Source organism: Myotis daubentonii, chromosome 2 (genome assembly GCF_963259705.1).
Source record: "Myotis daubentonii chromosome 2, mMyoDau2.1, whole genome shotgun sequence".
Classification (NCBI taxonomy): Eukaryota; Metazoa; Chordata; class Mammalia; order Chiroptera; family Vespertilionidae; genus Myotis; species Myotis daubentonii.
Genome location: NC_081841.1, coordinates 24,609,639 through 24,628,995, shown reverse-complemented (window position 1 = coordinate 24,628,995; position 19,357 = coordinate 24,609,639). Strand labels below are relative to the sequence as shown.

Sequence of the window (19,357 nt, the reverse complement as noted above, 5' to 3'; positions counted from 1 at the left end):
GGGGAGACAAAGAAATAGTCCCCATATGAAAGAAAAGGAGGAATCACCAGAAAAGGAGGTAAATGAAATTGAGGCAAGCAATATGTCAGAGAAAGAATTCAGAGCAATGGTCATAAGGACACTGAAAAGGATAGAAGACAAATTCAACAATATGTATAAGAACCAAGAAATGAAGAAGAACCAAGAAGAAATGAAAAATGACATCGCCGCAATAAAGAACACAATACAAAGCATCAACAGTGGACTAGGAGAAGAAGAGTATTGCATCAGTGAGATAGAAGACAAGGTAGGAAAAAATACCTTAAGCAGAGCAGCAACTGGAAAAAAAGTAAAAAACAGGAAGAGAGCCTAAGGGAACTTTGGGACAGCACAAAATGAAACAACATCCACATAAAAGGGGTCCCAGAAGGAGAGGAAACTGATCAAGGAATAGAAAACCTGTTTGAAGAAATAATGACAGAAAACTTCCCTGATATTGGGAAGAAGAAAAAACTCACACAAGTCCAAGAAGCACACAGAGTCCCAAACAAGATGAACCCTAAAAGGCAGACACCAAGACACATTATAATTAAATTGGCAAACACCAATGACAAAGTAAGAATCTTAAAGTCTGCCAGAGAGAGACAGAAACCTACCTGCAAGGGATCTCCCATTAGAATATAGACTGATTTCTCAACAGAAACACATCAGGCCAGAAGGGAATGGAATGAGATATACAAAGTCACGCAAAGCAAGGGTCTGCATCCAAGAATTCTGTACCTAGTAAGGCTATCAATCAAAGTTGAAGGTGAAATCAGGAGCTTCACAGACAAAAAAAAGGACTACGGGGGCTTATTACCACCAAACCAGCAATGCAAGAAATGCTAAAGAGACTCACACAAGTCCAAGAAGAAATAGGAAGGCAAGAAGGAACACAGGCATAAAGAATAAAAATGGCAACAAATAAATACCTATCAATAATAACTTTAAGTGTAAATGGATTAAATGCCCCAATCAAAAGACATAGGGTAGCTGAGTGGATAAGAAAACATGACCCATATATCTGCTGTCTACAGGAAACCCACCTCAGGACAAAGGACTCACAGACTGATGGTGAAGGTATGGAAAAAGGTTTTTCAGGCTAATGGAAATATAAAAAAGCTGGGTGGCAATACTTATATCTGACAATTTAGACTTCAAAGTGAAGGTCATAACAAGAGATAAGGAAGGCCACTTTATAATACTAAAGCGAGCAATTCAACAAGAAAATATAACTCTGATAAACATATATGCACCCAATACAGGAGCACCCAAAACATAAAAAAAAAACTTCTGGAGGATATCAAGGGAGAGATAGACAGCAATACAGTCATAGTAGGAGACTTTAATACCCCACTAACACCACTGGACAAATCCTCTAAACAAAAAATCATTAAAGAAACATCAATCCTAAATGACTCACTAGATCAGATGAAATTAATTGACATCTTCAGAATATTTCACCCCAAAGGCACAGAATATACATTCTTCTCAAGTGCACATGGGTCATTTTCAAAAATAGACCACATATTGGGACACAGGCAAAGTCTCTTCAAATTCAAGAAGATAGAAATCATATCAAGCATCTTTTCAGATCACAATGGCATAAAAGTAGAAATCAATTACAATAAAAACAATGAAAAAAATTAAACACCTGGAGGCTAAATAGCATACTATTAAACAATGATTGGGTTACCAAAGAGATCAAAGAAGAAATAAAAACCATCAGGGCAACAAATGACAATGAAAACACAAGAATCCAAAATCTATAGGACACAGTGAAAGCAGTCATGAGAGGCAAGTTCATAGCTCTACAGGCCTACCTCAAAAAATAAGAAAAAATGGTAATAAATTATCTAACCCTACATACAACTCAAAGAGTTAGAAAGAGAGCAACACAAAAAGCTTAGTGTAAGCAGAAGGAAGGAAATAATAAAGATCAGAGCAGAAATAAATGACATGGAGACTAAAAAAGACAAAACAAAACAACAATGCAAAAGATCAAGAAAACCAAGAGCTGGTTCTCTGAAAGGATAAACAAGATTGATGAACCTCTAGCCAGGCTCACCAAGAAGCAAAGAGAGAGGACCCAAATAAACAAAATCAGAAATGAAAGAGGTGAAGTAACAACTGATCCCACAGAAATACAAAGGATTATGAAAAAATACTATGAACAACTTTATTCCAACAAAATGGACAACCTAGACGAAATGGACATATTCTTAGAAAAATACAAGCTCCCAAAACTCAGTCTGGAAGACTCAAAACCCTGAATAGGCTGATAACTACCAAAGAAATTGAAACAGTGATAAAAAAAATCTTCTAGCAAACAAAAGCCCTGGTCCAGACAGCTTTATAGGGGAGTTCTACCAAGCATTCAAAGAAGAACTAAAACTTATCCTCCTCAGACTATTCCAAAAAATTCAAGAGGAAGGCACACTTCCAAGCTCTTTCTATGAAGCCAGCATTACCCTAATTCCAAAACCAGATAAAGACACAACAAAGAAAGAGAACTACAGACCAATATCCTTGATGAGCATAGATGCTAAAATCATCAATAAAATTCTGGCAAATTTGATTCAGCATTACATTAGAAAGACCATATACCATGACCAAGTGGGATCCATTCTGGGGATGCAAGGATGGTACAATATCCACAAATCAATAAATGTGATACATCACATAAACAAACTGAGAGACAAAAATCACATAATCATATCAATCAATGCAGAAAAAGCATTTGACAAAATCCAACACCCTTTCTTGATAAAAACTCTCAGCAAATGGGAATAGAGAGATTATACCTCAACATAATAAAAGCCTTATATGACAATATTACGGCCAACATCATACTCAATGAGCAAAAACTAAACTCATTTCTCCTAAGAACAAGACAGGGATGTGCACTTTCATCACCCCTGTTCTAAATAGTACTGGAAGTGCTAGCCATAGCGATCAGACATGAAGAAGAAATAAAAGGCGTCCAAATTGGAAAACAAGAAGTAAAACTGTCATTATTCACAGATGACATGATACTATACATAGAAAACCCCAGAGACTCCATCAAAAAACTACTAGACCTAATAAATGAATTTGGCAATGTAGCAGGATACAAAATTAACAACCAGAAATCTGTGGCCTTTTTATACACCAATAATGAACTCACAGAAAGAGAAACAACAACAAAAAATCCCATTTGCCATTGCACCAAAAAAATTAAGATACCTATGAATAAACTTAACTAAGGAGGTAAAAGACCTGTACTCAGAAAACTACAAGACATTGAAAAAAGAGATAGAGGAAGACATAAACAAATAGAAGCACATACCATGTTCATGGATTGGTAGAATCAACATCATTAAAATGTCCGTACTACCCAAAGCAATGTGTAGATTCAATGAAATCCCCATTAAAATACCAACAGCATACTTCAAAGATCTAGAACAATCTCTCCAAAAATTCATCTGAAATTTTAAAAAAAAAAGTCCCCGAATAGCCACAGCAATCCTGAGAAAGAAGAACAAAGTTGGAGGGATCACAATACCAGATATCAAGCTATATTACCAAGCCATGGCTCTCAAAACTGCCTGGTACTGGAATAAGAACAGACATATAGACCAATGGAACAGAACAGAGAACACAAAATAGACCCAAGCCATTATGCTCAATTAATATTTGACAAAGGAGGCAAGAGCATACAATGGAGTCAAGACAGTCTCTTTAATAAATAGTGCTGGGAAATTTGGTCAGCTACGTGCAAAAAAATGAAACTAGATCACCAACTTACACCATACACAAAACAAACTCAAAATGGCTAAAGGACTTAAATGTAAGATGGGAAACCATAAAAATCCTACAAGACTCTATAGGCAGCAAAATAGCAGACATATGTTGTAGCAATATCTTTACTGACACAGCTCCTAGGGTAATGGTGACTAAGGAGAAAATAAACAAATGGGACTACATATATAAAAAGCTTCTGCACAGCAAAGGAAACCATCAACAAAACAACAAGAAAGCCCACTGCATGGGAGAACATATTTGCCAATGATATTTCAGATAAGGGTTTAATCTCCAACATTTACAGAGAACTCATACAACTCAACAAAAGGAAGATAAACTATCCAATCAAAAAATGGGCAAAAGACCTAAATAGACATTTTTCGAAAAAGGACATACAGAAGGCCCAGAGACATATAAAAACATGCTCAAAGTCACTAATCAACCGAGAGATGCAAATCAAAACAACAATGTGATACCATCTCACACCTGTCAGAATGGCTATCATCAACAAATCAACAAACAACAGTGCTGGCGAGGATGTGGAGAAGGAGGAATCCTCATGCACTTCTGGTGGGAATGCAGACTGGTGCAGCCACTGAGGAGAACAGTATGGAGTTTCCTCAAAAAACTAAAAAATGGAACTTCCATTTGACCCAGTGATTCCACTTCTAGGACTATATCCCAAGAAACCAGAAACACCAATCTGAAAGGATATATGCACTCCTATGTTCATACAACACAATTTACAATAGCTAAGATTCAGAAACAACCTAAGTGCCCATTAGTAGATGAGTGGATTAAAAAACTGTGGTACATCTGCACAATGGAATACTACGCTGATATAAAAAAGAAGGAGCTTTTATCATTTGCAACAGCATGAATAGAACTGGAGAGCATTATGCTAAGCAAAATAAGCCAGTTGGAGAAAGATATATATCACGTGATCTCATTCATATATTGATATAAAGATCAACATAATTTGATGAATACGAATAGATCCAGAGACAAATGTCAGGGGAGGGGGGAGTTAGAGAGGAACCAAAGGACTTATATGATTGTATATTAGTATAACCAATGGACATAGGCACTGGGGTGTTGGAGGGTTGCCCGGTGTGGGAATGACTTGGTGGAGGTGTGGCGAAGTGGGGAAAAAGGAGATATATATAAAACTTTAGACAATAAATAAATTTAAAAAATGTATCTTGAAGTGATTGACCAGCCTAGAGTAGTCATGGACTTTGTGTTCAGAAGATAAAAAGTTTATAAATATTCTAATCAATAAATTTGATAAAAATTACTTTTATTTTTCATATGTTGTTTCATATGTTAATTTTTATTCTCTAAATCTGACCGTGCAAAAGGTAACACATTGATTAAGCTGATAAATTTTTAAAATGCCTTATAAGTTAAAAGAAACAATAGAAAATTATGTGCATAGGCTAAAACTTACATTGTACATTTAAAAATAAACTTAAGCCCTAGCTGGTTTTGCTCAGTGGATAGCGTGTTGGCCTGCCAACTAAAGGGTCCCTGGTTTGATTCTGGTCAAGGGCACATGCCTGGGTTGTGGGCTCGATCCCCAGTAAGGGGTGTGCAGAAGGCAGCCAGTCAATGATTGTCTCTCATCATTGATGTTTCTGTCTCTCTCTCTCCCTCTCTGAAATCCATACAAATATATTTTAAAAAATAAAATAAATAAAAAATTAACAAACTGGTAAGTACATTTTCTCACTGTATTAGTTTGCAAGGGTCACTGCAACAATGTCCTACAAACTGAGTGCCTTAAACAGCAGAAATTTGTTTTGTGACGGTTCTAAAGACTAGAGGTTTAAGACCAAGGTGTTGGTTCAGTCTATGGGCTATGAGGAAGAATTTGTTCCAGGTCTCCTAGCTTCGGGTGTTTTGATGGTAATCTTTAGTGCTCCTTAGCTTCTAAGGAACACCAAGTCTCTGTCTTCATCTTCACAAGGTGCTCTCCCTATATACATGTCTATGCCCAAATTTCCCCTTTTTATAAGGATACCAGTCATACTGGATTAGGGGCCCACCTACTCTCACATAAGCTCATCTTAACTAATTATATCTGCAAGAACCCCATTTCCAAATAAGGTCATATTCTAAGACACTGGGGTTAATACTTCAACATATAAATTTCTGGGAGACATAATTCAACTCATAAACACTCACTCTCCTTTATACCTTCCCTAGTTCTGGCAGATTTTACTTCATGCCATTTCTACAAATGCATATATGCAAAAAAAACCCAAAAAACCTAAATTGAGTCAACGTGTATGAACCAAAGACAGTGCTGAGGTATATCTGCATGTCTCTAAACCAATGGGAAGCTTGTCTGGTTGACAGCTGGATGATGAATCTATTTCCAATAGGGCATGCTGAGGGCAAACAGGTCCTAGAGGCCCTCCTGAATCCCCTACGTAAACAGAAATGTAATAATATGCACACATACACTGAAAGACTGTCAGAGATCAAGGAAATTTACAAGGTCTTTTTCTCTGTGTTTGAGCTGAGAAAAAGATGTGTGTATTGATAATGTAGAGTTGGAAAACTCTCTTACTGGTCTCAAGAATATTTTTTTTTTTGCTTTGGAATACTGGTGATAGTTAAGTCCTTCCACAATTGAAATCTGAACTACCTATCAAGTTACACAATACAGAACATTTGGAGTCCAGTCAGAGCTATCTTCCTCCCAGCCTGTCCTTATTGTCCCTTGACTGAGAACCATGGCCCTAAATAAAAAAGAAGAGCCAGGGTGTAATGCTTATGACTTTATTGATGATTTAAAGTTGGAGAAAGAAAAGGCCATGTTTACACCACTGAAGAGTCCATGTTCACCAGTCGATCTCTATCAATTCTGAAACAGAGAAAAAGATTTTAGGCACAATAGTCACTTGGCCTGAGCATGCTCTATGACTGGTATTTCTATAATGAAGTAGGCTCATTATAAGACAGCACATGAAGTTAAAATAGAGTAGAAGAAGGAGGAGTGGGGAGGTAGAGATGGGAGGAAGAAGCCAGGAGAGGGAAACAGGCAGGAGGAGAGAAGAGAGGTGGAGGGGAGGAGAAGTAGGACTTGGAAAATTTTAGGTTAATATAAGGAAAGGAAGTCAAACAAAAGCTCAGGGTAGAAGGAAAACTTGCTCTTAAAAGAATGAAGGAGATTTTTCTATGTGTAAGGTTGAGGCAAGGCGATTCATGGCAAAGGCAAATTTGGACAAACAGTTTGAGTGATTAAAATCAAGAACCAAAACAAGAGAAGTAACTAGAAACAAAAAGAAAATAATTAAAAAATTTAAGAAGAAATTCACTAGATTGGGGACTAAAAATGCAATGAATACCTAGGGAGTCACTGGAAGCCATCTCTAGTTGGTTTTCTTTGTCACTGACCACCACGTTGACTACCCTGGCCACCTCTTCCACGCTGACCACCCTGGCCACCAGTGCCACCCTGGTCACCTCTGCCACCTCGGCTACCCTGGCCATCTTGGCCTCTCTGGCCGCCTCGACCACCTTGGCCTCCTCTTCCACCTCCTCCTCCACCTTGGCTACGTGAGCTTTCCTGGTCTCCCTGTACATTCTGGCTTTGAGGCCAATGGTGGTGGCCATGGTCTCTTTTTTCACGCTGACCTCCGTGTTCTTCTTGCGATCCCTCTGGGGGTTCTTCAACAATTTTATGGTCTTCTTAAGTGAGAGAATATATTCAGGAAGAAACCAGGAAAGAGAAAGGTTAGCCATAAACTTAAATGAGGCAAGTAAGGAATCTACTGTAGCCTAGATTTAGTGAGAAGTAATATAATACAGGTTTAAATGGTACTAGGGTCCAGCGCCTACAAGGGGCAGAGAAATCCTGGCCTCTTTAGAGGGCATGTACTTGTTAGCTTAGCACCTCTTGTTCACCCCATCACTAGTTATTCTCCCCTCTTTTGATGTTTCGGCCGCTATTCTACATGGCCATAGTCTAACCTTGCTGTGATATACATGAATTCATCTATAAACCACTAGATAACTCATGATGTCTGAGAAACCACCAGATGGAGTCACTGTGTCTATCTATAGCTATGCATGATATCTTGGCACAAATCTATTGAACAGGGGAAATTATCAGTTACCCTGCCCTTCCCAATAGCAGAGTAATCATATAAAATCCACTCTCCCCTCTCTTCTATCAACTGTTAAGTCTTTAGACCAACAGAAAGTATACACAAAGCCCACCCTATATTTTATCCTTTTGAAAATTCCTGGTATCTCTAATTGAATCCCAGCCCTCACCATCTGTTATATTAACTTTCAATCATTTCTTCATGCTCTTGTGGTCATCACTCTTTTTTTAATCAACAGTACATTTATTTATTTTTTATATCCAATGTTATTTTGTATTAGTTTCAGGTGGACAGCATAGTGGTTAGACAGTCAAATACTTTACAAAGTGTTCCCCCGATATTTCCAGTACCCATGTGGCATCATACACAGTTATTACAATATTCTTGACTATATTCCTTATGGTGTACTTTATATCCCGTGGCTATTCTGTAACTACCAATCTGCTATGGTCATCACTCTTACAATCATTCTCTTGTGATTCAGTGTATACTTTATTGCATGCCCATTACATCAGACACTAAGACTCTAAGCTTAAAAGACACAGTTTGGGCTTTCAAGTTGCTATTCTTCATTGTTGTCAGATCAACAAATCAATTTCTATGTGACTCCACTATTCAAAAATCTCTCTGTGGCCCATAGGATAAATTACAAATTCAGTTTGCCATTCATGGCATCTTTTGTAATCTGGAACTAAGCCACATCTCTAGCTTTATCTTCCTATATTCATTTCAACCTTACTGGGTTATTCTGTGTTCCTAGACCACTGAAATGCTATGTTATATGCACAGATTTAGCCATGCATTTAACTTTGCCTCCCCCCATGCCCCACTCTCCGAGGTCCAGATCACATGGCATCTCCTGCGGGAGGCCTTCCCTTTTCTCCCTTTCTCTGAGCTGCCATAATGCCTCCTTTTGCCACTTTTCTGAAGGTGATCATCATTATGTCTAAAAGTGAAATCTTCCATTACATCCTGAGTTCCTTAAGGACAGGAACAATGCTTCATTTACCTTTGCATTCTTAGTACCAAGAATAGGACCCTGCTATGGTTATTAAGTATTAAATTTTATTGAATTATTGTTGGCATAGACAATGTAGATAATCAAAGATTTTTTTTTTCAGGACTCCTTATAACAATGCCCCTACAAGGCCAGGTAACAGGCAAGAAAAAATCAGAAGTAAAGCAATGACCATATTCTCTAGACCTGAGAGAACTTATAGATCTAAAGCAAACCATTGATTTTTTTTTGTCTTTTATGCACATTCTGCAATATACTAAGAAGATAAAATTATATAGTAAAATGGTTGAGGAAGAAAATCTTTGAAAGTTAAGCATAAATTAAAGTAAAAATCATATAAATTTTGGATTACACCAGTGACCCAGAGGTTCCTAGAATCTATTCAGAAAAATTGTAAGTAAGTTGATTGATTTCAAAATAACTCACTCCCCCCTCCACCCCCCAAACACACAAAAGAACAAAATAACTCACCTAATGGTTGGGTTTCTTCCTCTTGGTTTTGAGGACCTTCTGCAAAGAAAGAACAAATGAAGGAATAAAGTATAAAATGATATCATAACCTTAATGGGAGGATCATTGACAAGTCAGGAACTGAAGAAAATCATTAAGTATGTAAAGGTTTTCTTTAAGCAAGCAAATTTTTGATTGATTCATTTACTGAATCCTGCAACTCTTTGGTGACATAACTTAAAATTCATTAGCTCTCTCATGCACTCTGGTCTTTTCTTATATCCTCCCTCCTATACACACTCCTACCCATGTCACTAAAATTGTCTTCAAATTTTTCATTTGAAGTGTTTTCAGTTAATAATGGCTTTACATTTTATCTACTTTGAGGCATCTTATCATTTAAACAGATGTCAAAGCTTAGATAACAGAAGAATGAAGCATTAGTACTGTAAATGAGTAAGTTGCAATAGTAAACTTACTGATTGAATAATATGAGTACTTTAGTCAAATTGCATCTCTTTATGATTACATGGTATTTTTATAACTGAAATTAGTTAAATGTCAATGGAGACAACACCCTTAAAATGTAAGGGATTTGTATTATTCAATCATTTGTCTTTGTAGGATTTATAGAAAACATTTGCGTACGGTGGCACGTTCTGTTGATCTTTAGACACTAGGTCTCTGACACAGAAGATTCCAATGTGAAAAGGAAGGAAATGGGCCATATCTAACAATAAGACTGAGAACCACTAAAACTTAGGCATTTGTCATTTTTTTGCCTTTTCCTAGACTCGATTTTGAGAGTTTTCAAGAAACAAATACAAAGCAAAGAAAAAGGTATGATAAGTTCTAAAGAAAAAAAGAAAGGAACACATCCTTGAACAAGGATTTACCTGGTGAGTTTTCAGTATCAGTACCTAGAATTTAAAAGGGCGGGGGGGAAGAATAAGAAAACAAATTAAAAATATGATTTGATAAGATCCAAGCTATACATTTATATAAAGACAAGTAGGGTTAAATTTAAGTTAGAAAATTCTTAAGAGAACTACTACTACTAATATGTTTGAATACAATGGACCAACATTTCATAAAGTAGAATCCTATATCTATCTGATCATTGATTCTGAAGCAGGGATGAAAAGGAAGTCAAATATTTTACTAATTTTGTATTACATATAATAAGATGGAGAGCAACAATGGCTGTAGACAAAATACATATTATGAGACATTTTGCAACAGAGAAAATTTGAGAATTGAAACCATCTGTAGCCACATAGCTTATTGTCTATATTACCATGACTTTATTCCAGAAAATCCTTGCCTCCAAAAGATAAAATTTTCAAATAATTATTGGTTACTTCAGGAAGTTGCCCAAAACCCATTTAAACAAACATTAATCTGTTCAATTTTTTAATGGCATCAATTGCTTATGTGCCAAGACTCAGAACCCTTCACTCCCAAACTCTTGCTAATTATGTAAGCTCTACAAAGTATTTATTTAAACATTAAGGTTATGGTTTGAATATAAAATATGGATAATATCTACTTTGAATTGTTGTAGTGAATAATCAATGGCATGATATGTGTGCGAGATCATGCATAAACTTCCCATGCATAAAATTCCCAATACATACTTAAGGAAGAAATATTTCCAAAGAATTTTACTGTTATTCTCCAACTAATATCCAAATTATCACAAAGTGTAGAGTTTAAGGCTCAGATGATTTTATTATAAAACTAGAGGCCCAGTGCATGAATTCATGCATGGGTGGGGTCCCTTAGCGTGGCCTGCAAGGATTGAGTGGAAACCAGCATTCCAACACCACCTGCCACTCCTGCCTGCTGCTCCCACTCATCCTGGCCCCGCTGAGCCTGCCGCAGGCTGGTGCCCAGTCAGTCCTGATTGGGAGAGGCTCGCGCTGCCACAGCAACACTTGCCAGATGTGAACCCTGCATCTGGCACCCGTCCGGAGGTGGGTGGGGGTGGGCCGGGATGCAATTAGCCCTCCAGGTAGGCAGTGGGATGCCCTTGCAGGCCTGGAATCCGGTCCGTCCCGCTGACATTCAAGCTGGTTGTCGGGAGCCACCTGGCAGCTGCTATTATATTGTTTCTTCCTTGCAGAGCATCTAGGGAGGGGAAGCAGCTGCAGTGCCCAAGGCCAACTTCCAGGAGGCCTGTGGTGCTGTTGGGATTATGCCGGCAGCACCAGTCCGTCGGTGCCTGGCCCATTCTCCAGAGGTTGGACCTGCAGGACTACTGAGGGAGGGAGTGGCTGCCACTGGGCTGGTGGGACCCTGGGACAGGTCGGTCACTGAGTGGCACTCCTACTGTGGGAGCGCACTGACCATCAGGAAGCAGCTCCCGTGTTGAGCGTCTGCTCCCTGGTGGTCAGTGCGTGTCATAGCAACCAGTTCACCAGTCGATCAGTCATTCGGTTGCTTAGGCTTTCATATAGATAGATAGATACCCTTTTATAGATGCTTATTAAGGCTTATACATCTTTCAGAAAAATCCAAAATTACCACTTTAGAAGTACATTGCCCATGAGCAGCAACTTTATCTCAGTTACGAGAACAGGTTTAAAATTCAAATAATCTATTAGAATTTTTTTTCTTTATTGATTAAGGTGTTACATATGTGTCCTTATGTATTTGTTTAATATTTTTATTTTCCTGACTTAGGATGCTTCCATATAATGAAATAACATTTCATAAGAAAATAAAATCTTATTCCGACTTTCAATTATTTGTCTTACAAAAAGTCTGATACCTAATGTTTGCAATCATTTAAACAATTATCTGGATGTTGGTAACGTTAAGATATGCTATGTGTGTTCTCTTTAAAAAGCCACAGACTAACAAAGACTTAGCCTTTCTCTTTTATTACATATAAATTCCTCCACCATTACTTGAAATTACCCATTTCCAGGAAGTCTTAGATTTACTATAAATGCATGCCTGCCAAGTAGTTACATGATCAGACCTATACTTATTTTAAAAGAATAAGTAATGTAATGAAAAGAAAAAATTCATAGTGCCTACTTTATGTCAAAATGCTGATGAAATAAATGAAAATTTAATCAAAATTCTCATTTCTAAATGTTTAAGGGTTGATATAAGAAAATGATGTATCTAAATGAATGATAGAATTTTTACTCAATTTAGATGACCTGTTCCACACAGAGTGAATAATTGAATGTCCACATATCTAAAAGCAACAGATGCCACACCATGAAGATACTGGTTGGGACTTGGGCCCAGATATTCAGGGAGATATTTGCAATCAGTAGAAATAGAAACGAATTTTATCTCCTCCTTTATTGACCTACTCTCTGAAAATAAAGTACTTAATTTCTGAGAAGGGTCAATTCAACTCCACTCTATTCCATTAGTTTTAACCCCATCATCCCTTGTATGACCTCCATTTCCCCCTCTTACCATTACTGATGTCCTGAGCTGAGCTCAGGGCCAGCAAGGCCATCGAGAGCAAGAGCAGAAGCATCTTGGAAGAACCCATGGAATCTCTTGATGCTTCAGGAACCTCAGCCATGCTCCTTTATCAGAGCAAGGAGAACAATATTGCCTTTGAAGCCCATGGGGTGGACAACTCTCACCCATATCTGATTTGCTATTTGGGCCTCAGCCAGCCTGTTGGGTTTAAGCGCTGGTTAAGCTCTTCAATGAAAAACTGTATGTTGATCAGGTTCTTTAAAATAATTGTTTATCCTCCCCAACTATTAGTTATAATTATAAGTATCAACAACTGTCTTCTATTCTGTTAACATTTAGTTCATAACTGTGGTTCTCTGTTTTACTACCATGTCCGACATGGTTCAACCTGAACAACTGTCAATTATTTCAGGCCCCTTTCCTGTAGAACGAGCCTCATCATGAAATGAAAGGCTAAAATAACAGAAATATAATCTCAAGATGAAAGAACAACAATGAAAGCATTTTCCAGAAAGAGACTAAAATCACCTTCAGACTCAAAGACTATCATTATTCAGAATACCCTTGAGTTCATGATTTCAATGGACTGGGGAATCTTAAAACTAAAAAAGATCAGAATAATGAGTGGGTTAGAAAACAATATTGTGCAATGAGTCATTGAGTAGATTAAGAGCACTGATCTTGGACAGAGAAGAGTATGACTAAACATGTTAGTTATACTGTTATATGGAACAAAGAACAATTCTTATGTGTACAGTTCAGGAATGTACCAAAAAAGAACTATTAATTTTTTAAAAAATGGTATTTTGAAGATAATGTAAAATAATTTCTTATAATTATTTAAAGATTTTAGATAATTTTAAACATAACTTCACATTACTTTAGATAAATTTTAATTATATTAGACTAATATATAAATACATTTTTTGGAAGTATTAAAATGAAACAATAGGTTGAGTTCTTTCAGGGGAAAAGTAGTTTCTTATCACCAAATGTGCTCAGACACTAAAGGGTTTATAACTGAATGTTTAAATCACACACACACACACACACACACCCCACTCTGAAGATTCACTGGGATAGAATCATTTGTGTTCAACTATTTCTTTAAAATGTCATCAATGGAAGAAAGGCTTGTCCTTCCTTTGGATAAAAATTCAAAAAATAATATGACCTTGCTGATTACTTTTAGATAGTAAAATATAGTGATTGTTTTGTCACAAAACAGTTTTAATTCAATATATGAAAATGCCCAACTCCATGTAATGGTCACAGTTTTGATGTAGATTCAAAGTTATAGCTATTTTCTCTCCATCCAGCTAAGGCATTCTATAGGCAAGTTGCCTGTCTCCTGGCCAGAGGGTGCACTCAACTATTCCTCCTCCCACCACCACCGTACCCCCCCCCCCCGCCTGCTTATCTATTTCTCTGCTCAACAGCAGCTCTTTTTATTTTTATTTTTTTGACAGAGTTATGGGAGGTGGGGGTGATAAAAGGGAGTTGAGAAAGCTCTCATTTTATTGGCATTGTCATAAGCTGGCCCTATATTCTCTAGGCCCGATATATATTTAGAGATGACTGGCATGGGAGTACATTGATGCCTTCTTTAAAGACCTCCAGTTATTGGTACTATATTACCTCTAAATGCCTTGATGAGAACAAATGTATTTCTTATTCGGTTAATTACAATCCAGCAGTTCAGCTTCTTTGTCCTAAGATTCCATCACTTCTCCAGTTGGTGCTATTAGAACCTAAGATGACCCCTCCCAGGCTCTCATGCTTAATTCACATCTGATTTATGGAAAACACCCATTACTTTCCCTGAAACATCTCTGGAGCGCAGGGCAATTCCACCTCAGCCAACCCTCCTTCACTTCATCCATGCAGTTACCAGTCTACTGCCATAACCACCTTTAGATATCTCAGAGGAGTCAGACACTATTTCAATGTGCCCATCACACCTAGGGTCATAGTTATTCCACGTGAAATCTTTGTGCAAATGAGAAGATGTCCCCTTTGAGCAGACACAGCCCTGCTGTTTCACAGTTTAGCAAGCTTGCCACAGGGTGGATTTCGATCACTACTTGCTCCCTTAGCCAGTTTCCCTTGTTCAAAGCACAACCTGCTTCCCATAGGTTCAGGAGTCCCTGAACATCGACATCACTACCCAATTTCAGGGAGCCCATAAAGAGCTCTTAAGTAATCTCCCTTAATGCACTTCTCCCTTGGCTTGAGGTGAAGAACACCATCCAAGGCATTCTCTGTTGATGGTGGTGAAGAGGGGAGGGGCAAAGATAGTCACAGAACAGTTCTGTCCAAAAAGAAAAAAAATCCTTCTCGCAAGTCAGTCTCTAAATCTCTTCTCTCCATGTGTAGATCAAGGCAAACAAGAGGCTTAAGAGATGGGTAATTAGCTTTCCCCTTTTTGAAGGTCTGTCAGGGTATTTTATCTCATAATAACTCATTTGGTATCTCACTTCTACTGTATGCTTGTTGTCTTTGCTAGAACTTCTCATTAACATTTTGTAGTGTATCTGCTGGCCCTGCTCAAGGCGGACAGGTTATTCTCTGTTAGTTTTAGCGGAGGACCACCCACCAGGCCTCCTTAGCTGTCCTATGAGGTAAAGAGTTCCACCCGAGGCTCTACCAATGCTTCCGTAGGTTGCCAGCTGTCTGAGTCCATTCAGGCTTCTTTAACAACATATCCTCAACTGGTGGCTTAGCAACAATGGAAATTTATGTCTCACAGCTATGGAGGCCGAGAAGTCCAAGATCAGGGCACCAGCGGTTTTGGTGTCTCCTGAGGGATTGCAGTTCTGTATCAACCAACATGGGATTATCTTCCAGTGAGAAACAGAAGCTGCACAACAATAGATACACTGTTCGCTTAAGTAAGCTTACCAAATAACACCATCTATTTAGAAATATCCATATACCTGAATGCACAGAAAAGGCCTGTTTAGATGATAAATCAAATCGTTCACGGTGGTTACTTCTGGGTGAACCAGGAGGGATATTTACTATGTCAGTCATTTTTAAAAATATTTTTTTACCTCAAGAATGAACTTATGTATTCTTTGTTGCATTCAAAATAAATGTAATTTATTTTATTAAAAATGTTTATTGCTAGCTAAACTGATTTAGATTTTTCACTAGCATTATCATCATCCAACCCCTCAAAATTCAAGATGTCTAAGGTCCACCATGTTTAATGCCAATTAGAGACTAGAATCAAGATTAGCCTCATATCATCACCTCAGCTCACTTTCACTTCAGTGGTGCAGGCGTGCAAGAATCTCTTTCTTAATTGACTCAGTAAAGCAAAATCATCATTGCAGCTTTGCAGTGAAGTATGTTGAATAAAAGTCTTAAACAACATAGCACAATGCTGAGCTATATGCAAAGATTCAAAGTTTGCTCACTAACTTTTAGTGGACACAATGTTCTTTTCTCTTTTTTTTCTTTCTTTCTTCTTTGTTCTGTTTTCTTATCTGGTAAGTACCTATGAATGTCCTATTAACCACAGAGAGTTATTTTGGAATTTAAAGTTGTTTTCCTTTAAAAAAACATAAAAGAAACATACTAGTAGATATTTATTTGCAATTCCTCTTTCTAGAGTTCATTCTTCTCCACTGTTAGGTAAAATATAAAACAAGCTAGAATGTTTGCCAGGATGGTTTATACCAGAGATCTCTTGATTCTCTGAATGCATACAAGTTACTCTCCACATGATTCATATATTTTCATGCCATATTTCGGAGCATGTCTGTGCAAAAGATAGGTGTTCGTTAAATATTTCTTAATTCATGACTTTCAAATTACACAACTAGGAAAAATTCATCATACGGAAGTTATCATCATAATGGATGACCTTCATGGATCTCATAAGTCTATTACATGCTTTAATTTAGGTAAATTAATAAATGTCAGTGCCTTGAATTTCTTCCATATATTCCCCAAAGCAAACATTAAAAGATTAGATCAATATAAAATGAAAGATTAAAGTAACACCACAAGACAAAACAGAAAAAAGGCAACAACCCTGTATAGTATGTGAACTTTCAGAATTATTTACAGGAATTTCCATGATCAAATTGAAATTGGTGTGCTGTCTGAAAATGTCCCCAAATTACTTAAATTTCTTAGTCTACAAAAACTTTAGGATTCCCTACTGGCTCCCCAAGGTCCCCTTCTGGACAGCAGAAATCATATGCTTTGCAATCTAGTTACCCCTGGTACCCTTAGAACTAAAAAATAATAATTAAAATAATAAATTGAACACAAGGCTCAAATACAGATGATGCTGAGCTTTTAATAACACATAGATTTTTAAGAACAACATTTGAGAGGGTAATATTTTGGCAGAGAGAAGTCATTTAAAAAAAGCGCAGTGGTATCTCCTTCTGGACCCATTTCTCCATCCAATATCCGGGGGTGCGTGGGGGGGAAAGGGGGGGGACAAAGAAAGAAATAATTTAATCAAGAGTTGAAAACTGGCTTCTAACTCTCAGACGGGGTGGCGGGGGGATTTGTGTTGCCTTAGAAAAGGAAGGAGAGCCATAGGAAACATAAAAGAAAAAAGTCCAGGTGGCTTAGTGAAGGATAAAGAACATTATTAAAATTATCAACTGCGTGAGGAAAGTGGCTGCTTCTGTCTATCACTATATTCCCAGTGCCTAGCATATTGTGGGCATTCAATAAATGTTAGTTGAATGAATAAATGAGCGAGTGAAGGAATGAATGAAAACGTCAGGTGAAATATACATAGAATTTTCTTCTGAGCTGGCATGCCCTTTTAAAGATCCTGGAGAAAGTGGTCTAAATCTCAATGATTCTAACCATAAATTCCACCCTATAGTTACAACTGGAAATAAAATATGAGTTTAGGTGAGAAGTATATAAGACAAGACTCAGAAAGCACGAGAAAGTTAAAGATGAGGGGGTCATGTCACCTGAAACTTACTTATGCCTTAGATTGTGGAGATGAGTTGAAAATCTACACTAATAAAAGAGAAAAATGGTAATTGGCGTACGACGATACCCTTTTCATTGGCTAATCAGGGCTATATGCAAATTAACTGCCAACAAGATGGCGGTTAATTTGCATATGTAGGCACAATGCAGGGAGGCGAAAGGGAAAGCAGGAAGAAGCCCCCTGCCACTGACAGTGATCGGAAACCCAGCCTGCCCCCCAGCCATGATCGGAGAATCAGGCGCCTTTGCCACCCTGGCCAGCGATGGGAGCTGGACACGGTCGAAGCTGGCAGTCCCAGGAGCTAGGGGTCCCTTGCCTGGGCCTAAAGCGGAGCCCACGATCGCGGGGCCGCTGCAGCTGCGGGTCCCCGCTGCCTGGGCCGGACGCCTCAGCCAGAGGCCTCAGGCCTGGTCAAGGGGCAGATCCGGTGATTGGTGATCAGAGGGTGATGAGGGTCAACTCCTCTGGCCGAGGCATCAGGCCTGGGTGGGGGGTGGAGCCGGGGATTGGGGGGATATGATGGTCCCCTTGCCCAGGCCTGAAGCCTGAGTCAGAGGCGTCAGGCTTGGGCGGGGGGTGGAGCAAGCGATCAGAGGGAGATGGGGGTCCCCTGCCCAGGCATGATTCCTGGGCCAGAGGCCTCAGGCCTGGGCGTGGGCCAGAGCCAGTGATCGGGGGGAGATGGGGGTCCCCTGTCAAAGCCTGACACCTCTGGCGGAGGTGTCAGGCCTGGGCAAGGGGCCGATCAGGTGATCAGAGGGTGATGGGTGTCCCCTGTCCAAGCCTGATACCTCTGGCTGAGGCATCAGGCCTGGGCAAGGGGCAGAGCCAGCAATCGGAGGGGTCTGGGGGTCCCCTGCCCAGGCCTGATGCCTGGGCCAGAGGCATCAGGCCTGGGCTGGGGGCAGAACCAGTGATGGGGGGAAATGAGGGTCCCCTGCCCAGGCCTGACGCCTCTGTCAGAGGCGTCAGGCCTGGGCAAGGGGCCGATCCTGCGATTAGAGGGTGATGGGGGTCAACGCCTGAGGGCTCCCAGTATGTGAGAGGGGGCAGGCTGGGCTGAGGGACCCCCCCACACACACACACCCAGTGCATGAATTTCGTGCACCGGGCCCCTAGTTTCATTATAACCAAAGAGGGTGTGTACACCTCAGGTCACACCAAGAGGTACCACAGCTTTTCATAGCACCTTTGCAGTCACCATCTTTTTTGTACCACGATCCCCAGGATAATAATATATGCGAAGACTAGATTGTTGTCTAGAGTGCTATTTCCCAGTACGGGGTCTAAACTTGGTTTGACTTGAGTCTTGACTGTCACTCCCTTGGGTTGTCTCAAAAGATTGTGTATATCCCGGACACATACCCAGCTGCTCTTCATTTGTAAAAGAAAAAAGAAACTGTGAGAGCTTACCTTCTCTGCATTCCTATAAGGAACTTAATGAAAGCTATGTCCATAGTCTCCTTAATTATGTTCTTCTGTTAGCTCATTTCTCTCTTAAAACTACTATAAAGCACGATGCAAATAAATATTACCAGTAAT

At 39.0% G+C, this 19,357-nt stretch overlaps 1 protein-coding gene across 4 annotated transcripts in view; it reads right to left on the bottom strand.

Moving 5' to 3' along the window:
- Positions 1-6,576: 6,576 nt before the first annotated feature.
- The window catches only part of LOC132226042 (guanyl-specific ribonuclease pgl-1-like), a 36,290-nt gene continuing 23,509 nt past the window's right edge, over positions 6,577-19,357 (bottom strand). The window contains exons 1-5 of one of the 4 annotated variants that reach the window (XM_059680944.1): positions 12,829-12,926; positions 10,284-10,307; positions 9,409-9,447; positions 7,158-7,500; positions 6,585-6,673 (exon numbers count right to left, since the gene is read on the bottom strand). In XM_059680944.1, coding sequence (XP_059536927.1) covers positions 7,199-7,500; positions 9,409-9,447; positions 10,284-10,307; positions 12,829-12,907 — 444 coding nt within the window. In that variant the 5' untranslated portion in view covers positions 12,908-12,926 and the 3' untranslated portion in view covers positions 6,585-6,673; positions 7,158-7,198. Of the gene's footprint in view, positions 6,674-7,157; positions 7,501-9,408; positions 9,448-10,283; positions 10,308-12,828; positions 12,927-19,357 lie in introns of those variants that run through there. The other 3 variants (XM_059680945.1, XR_009451002.1, XR_009451004.1) reach the window with 3 other exon arrangements.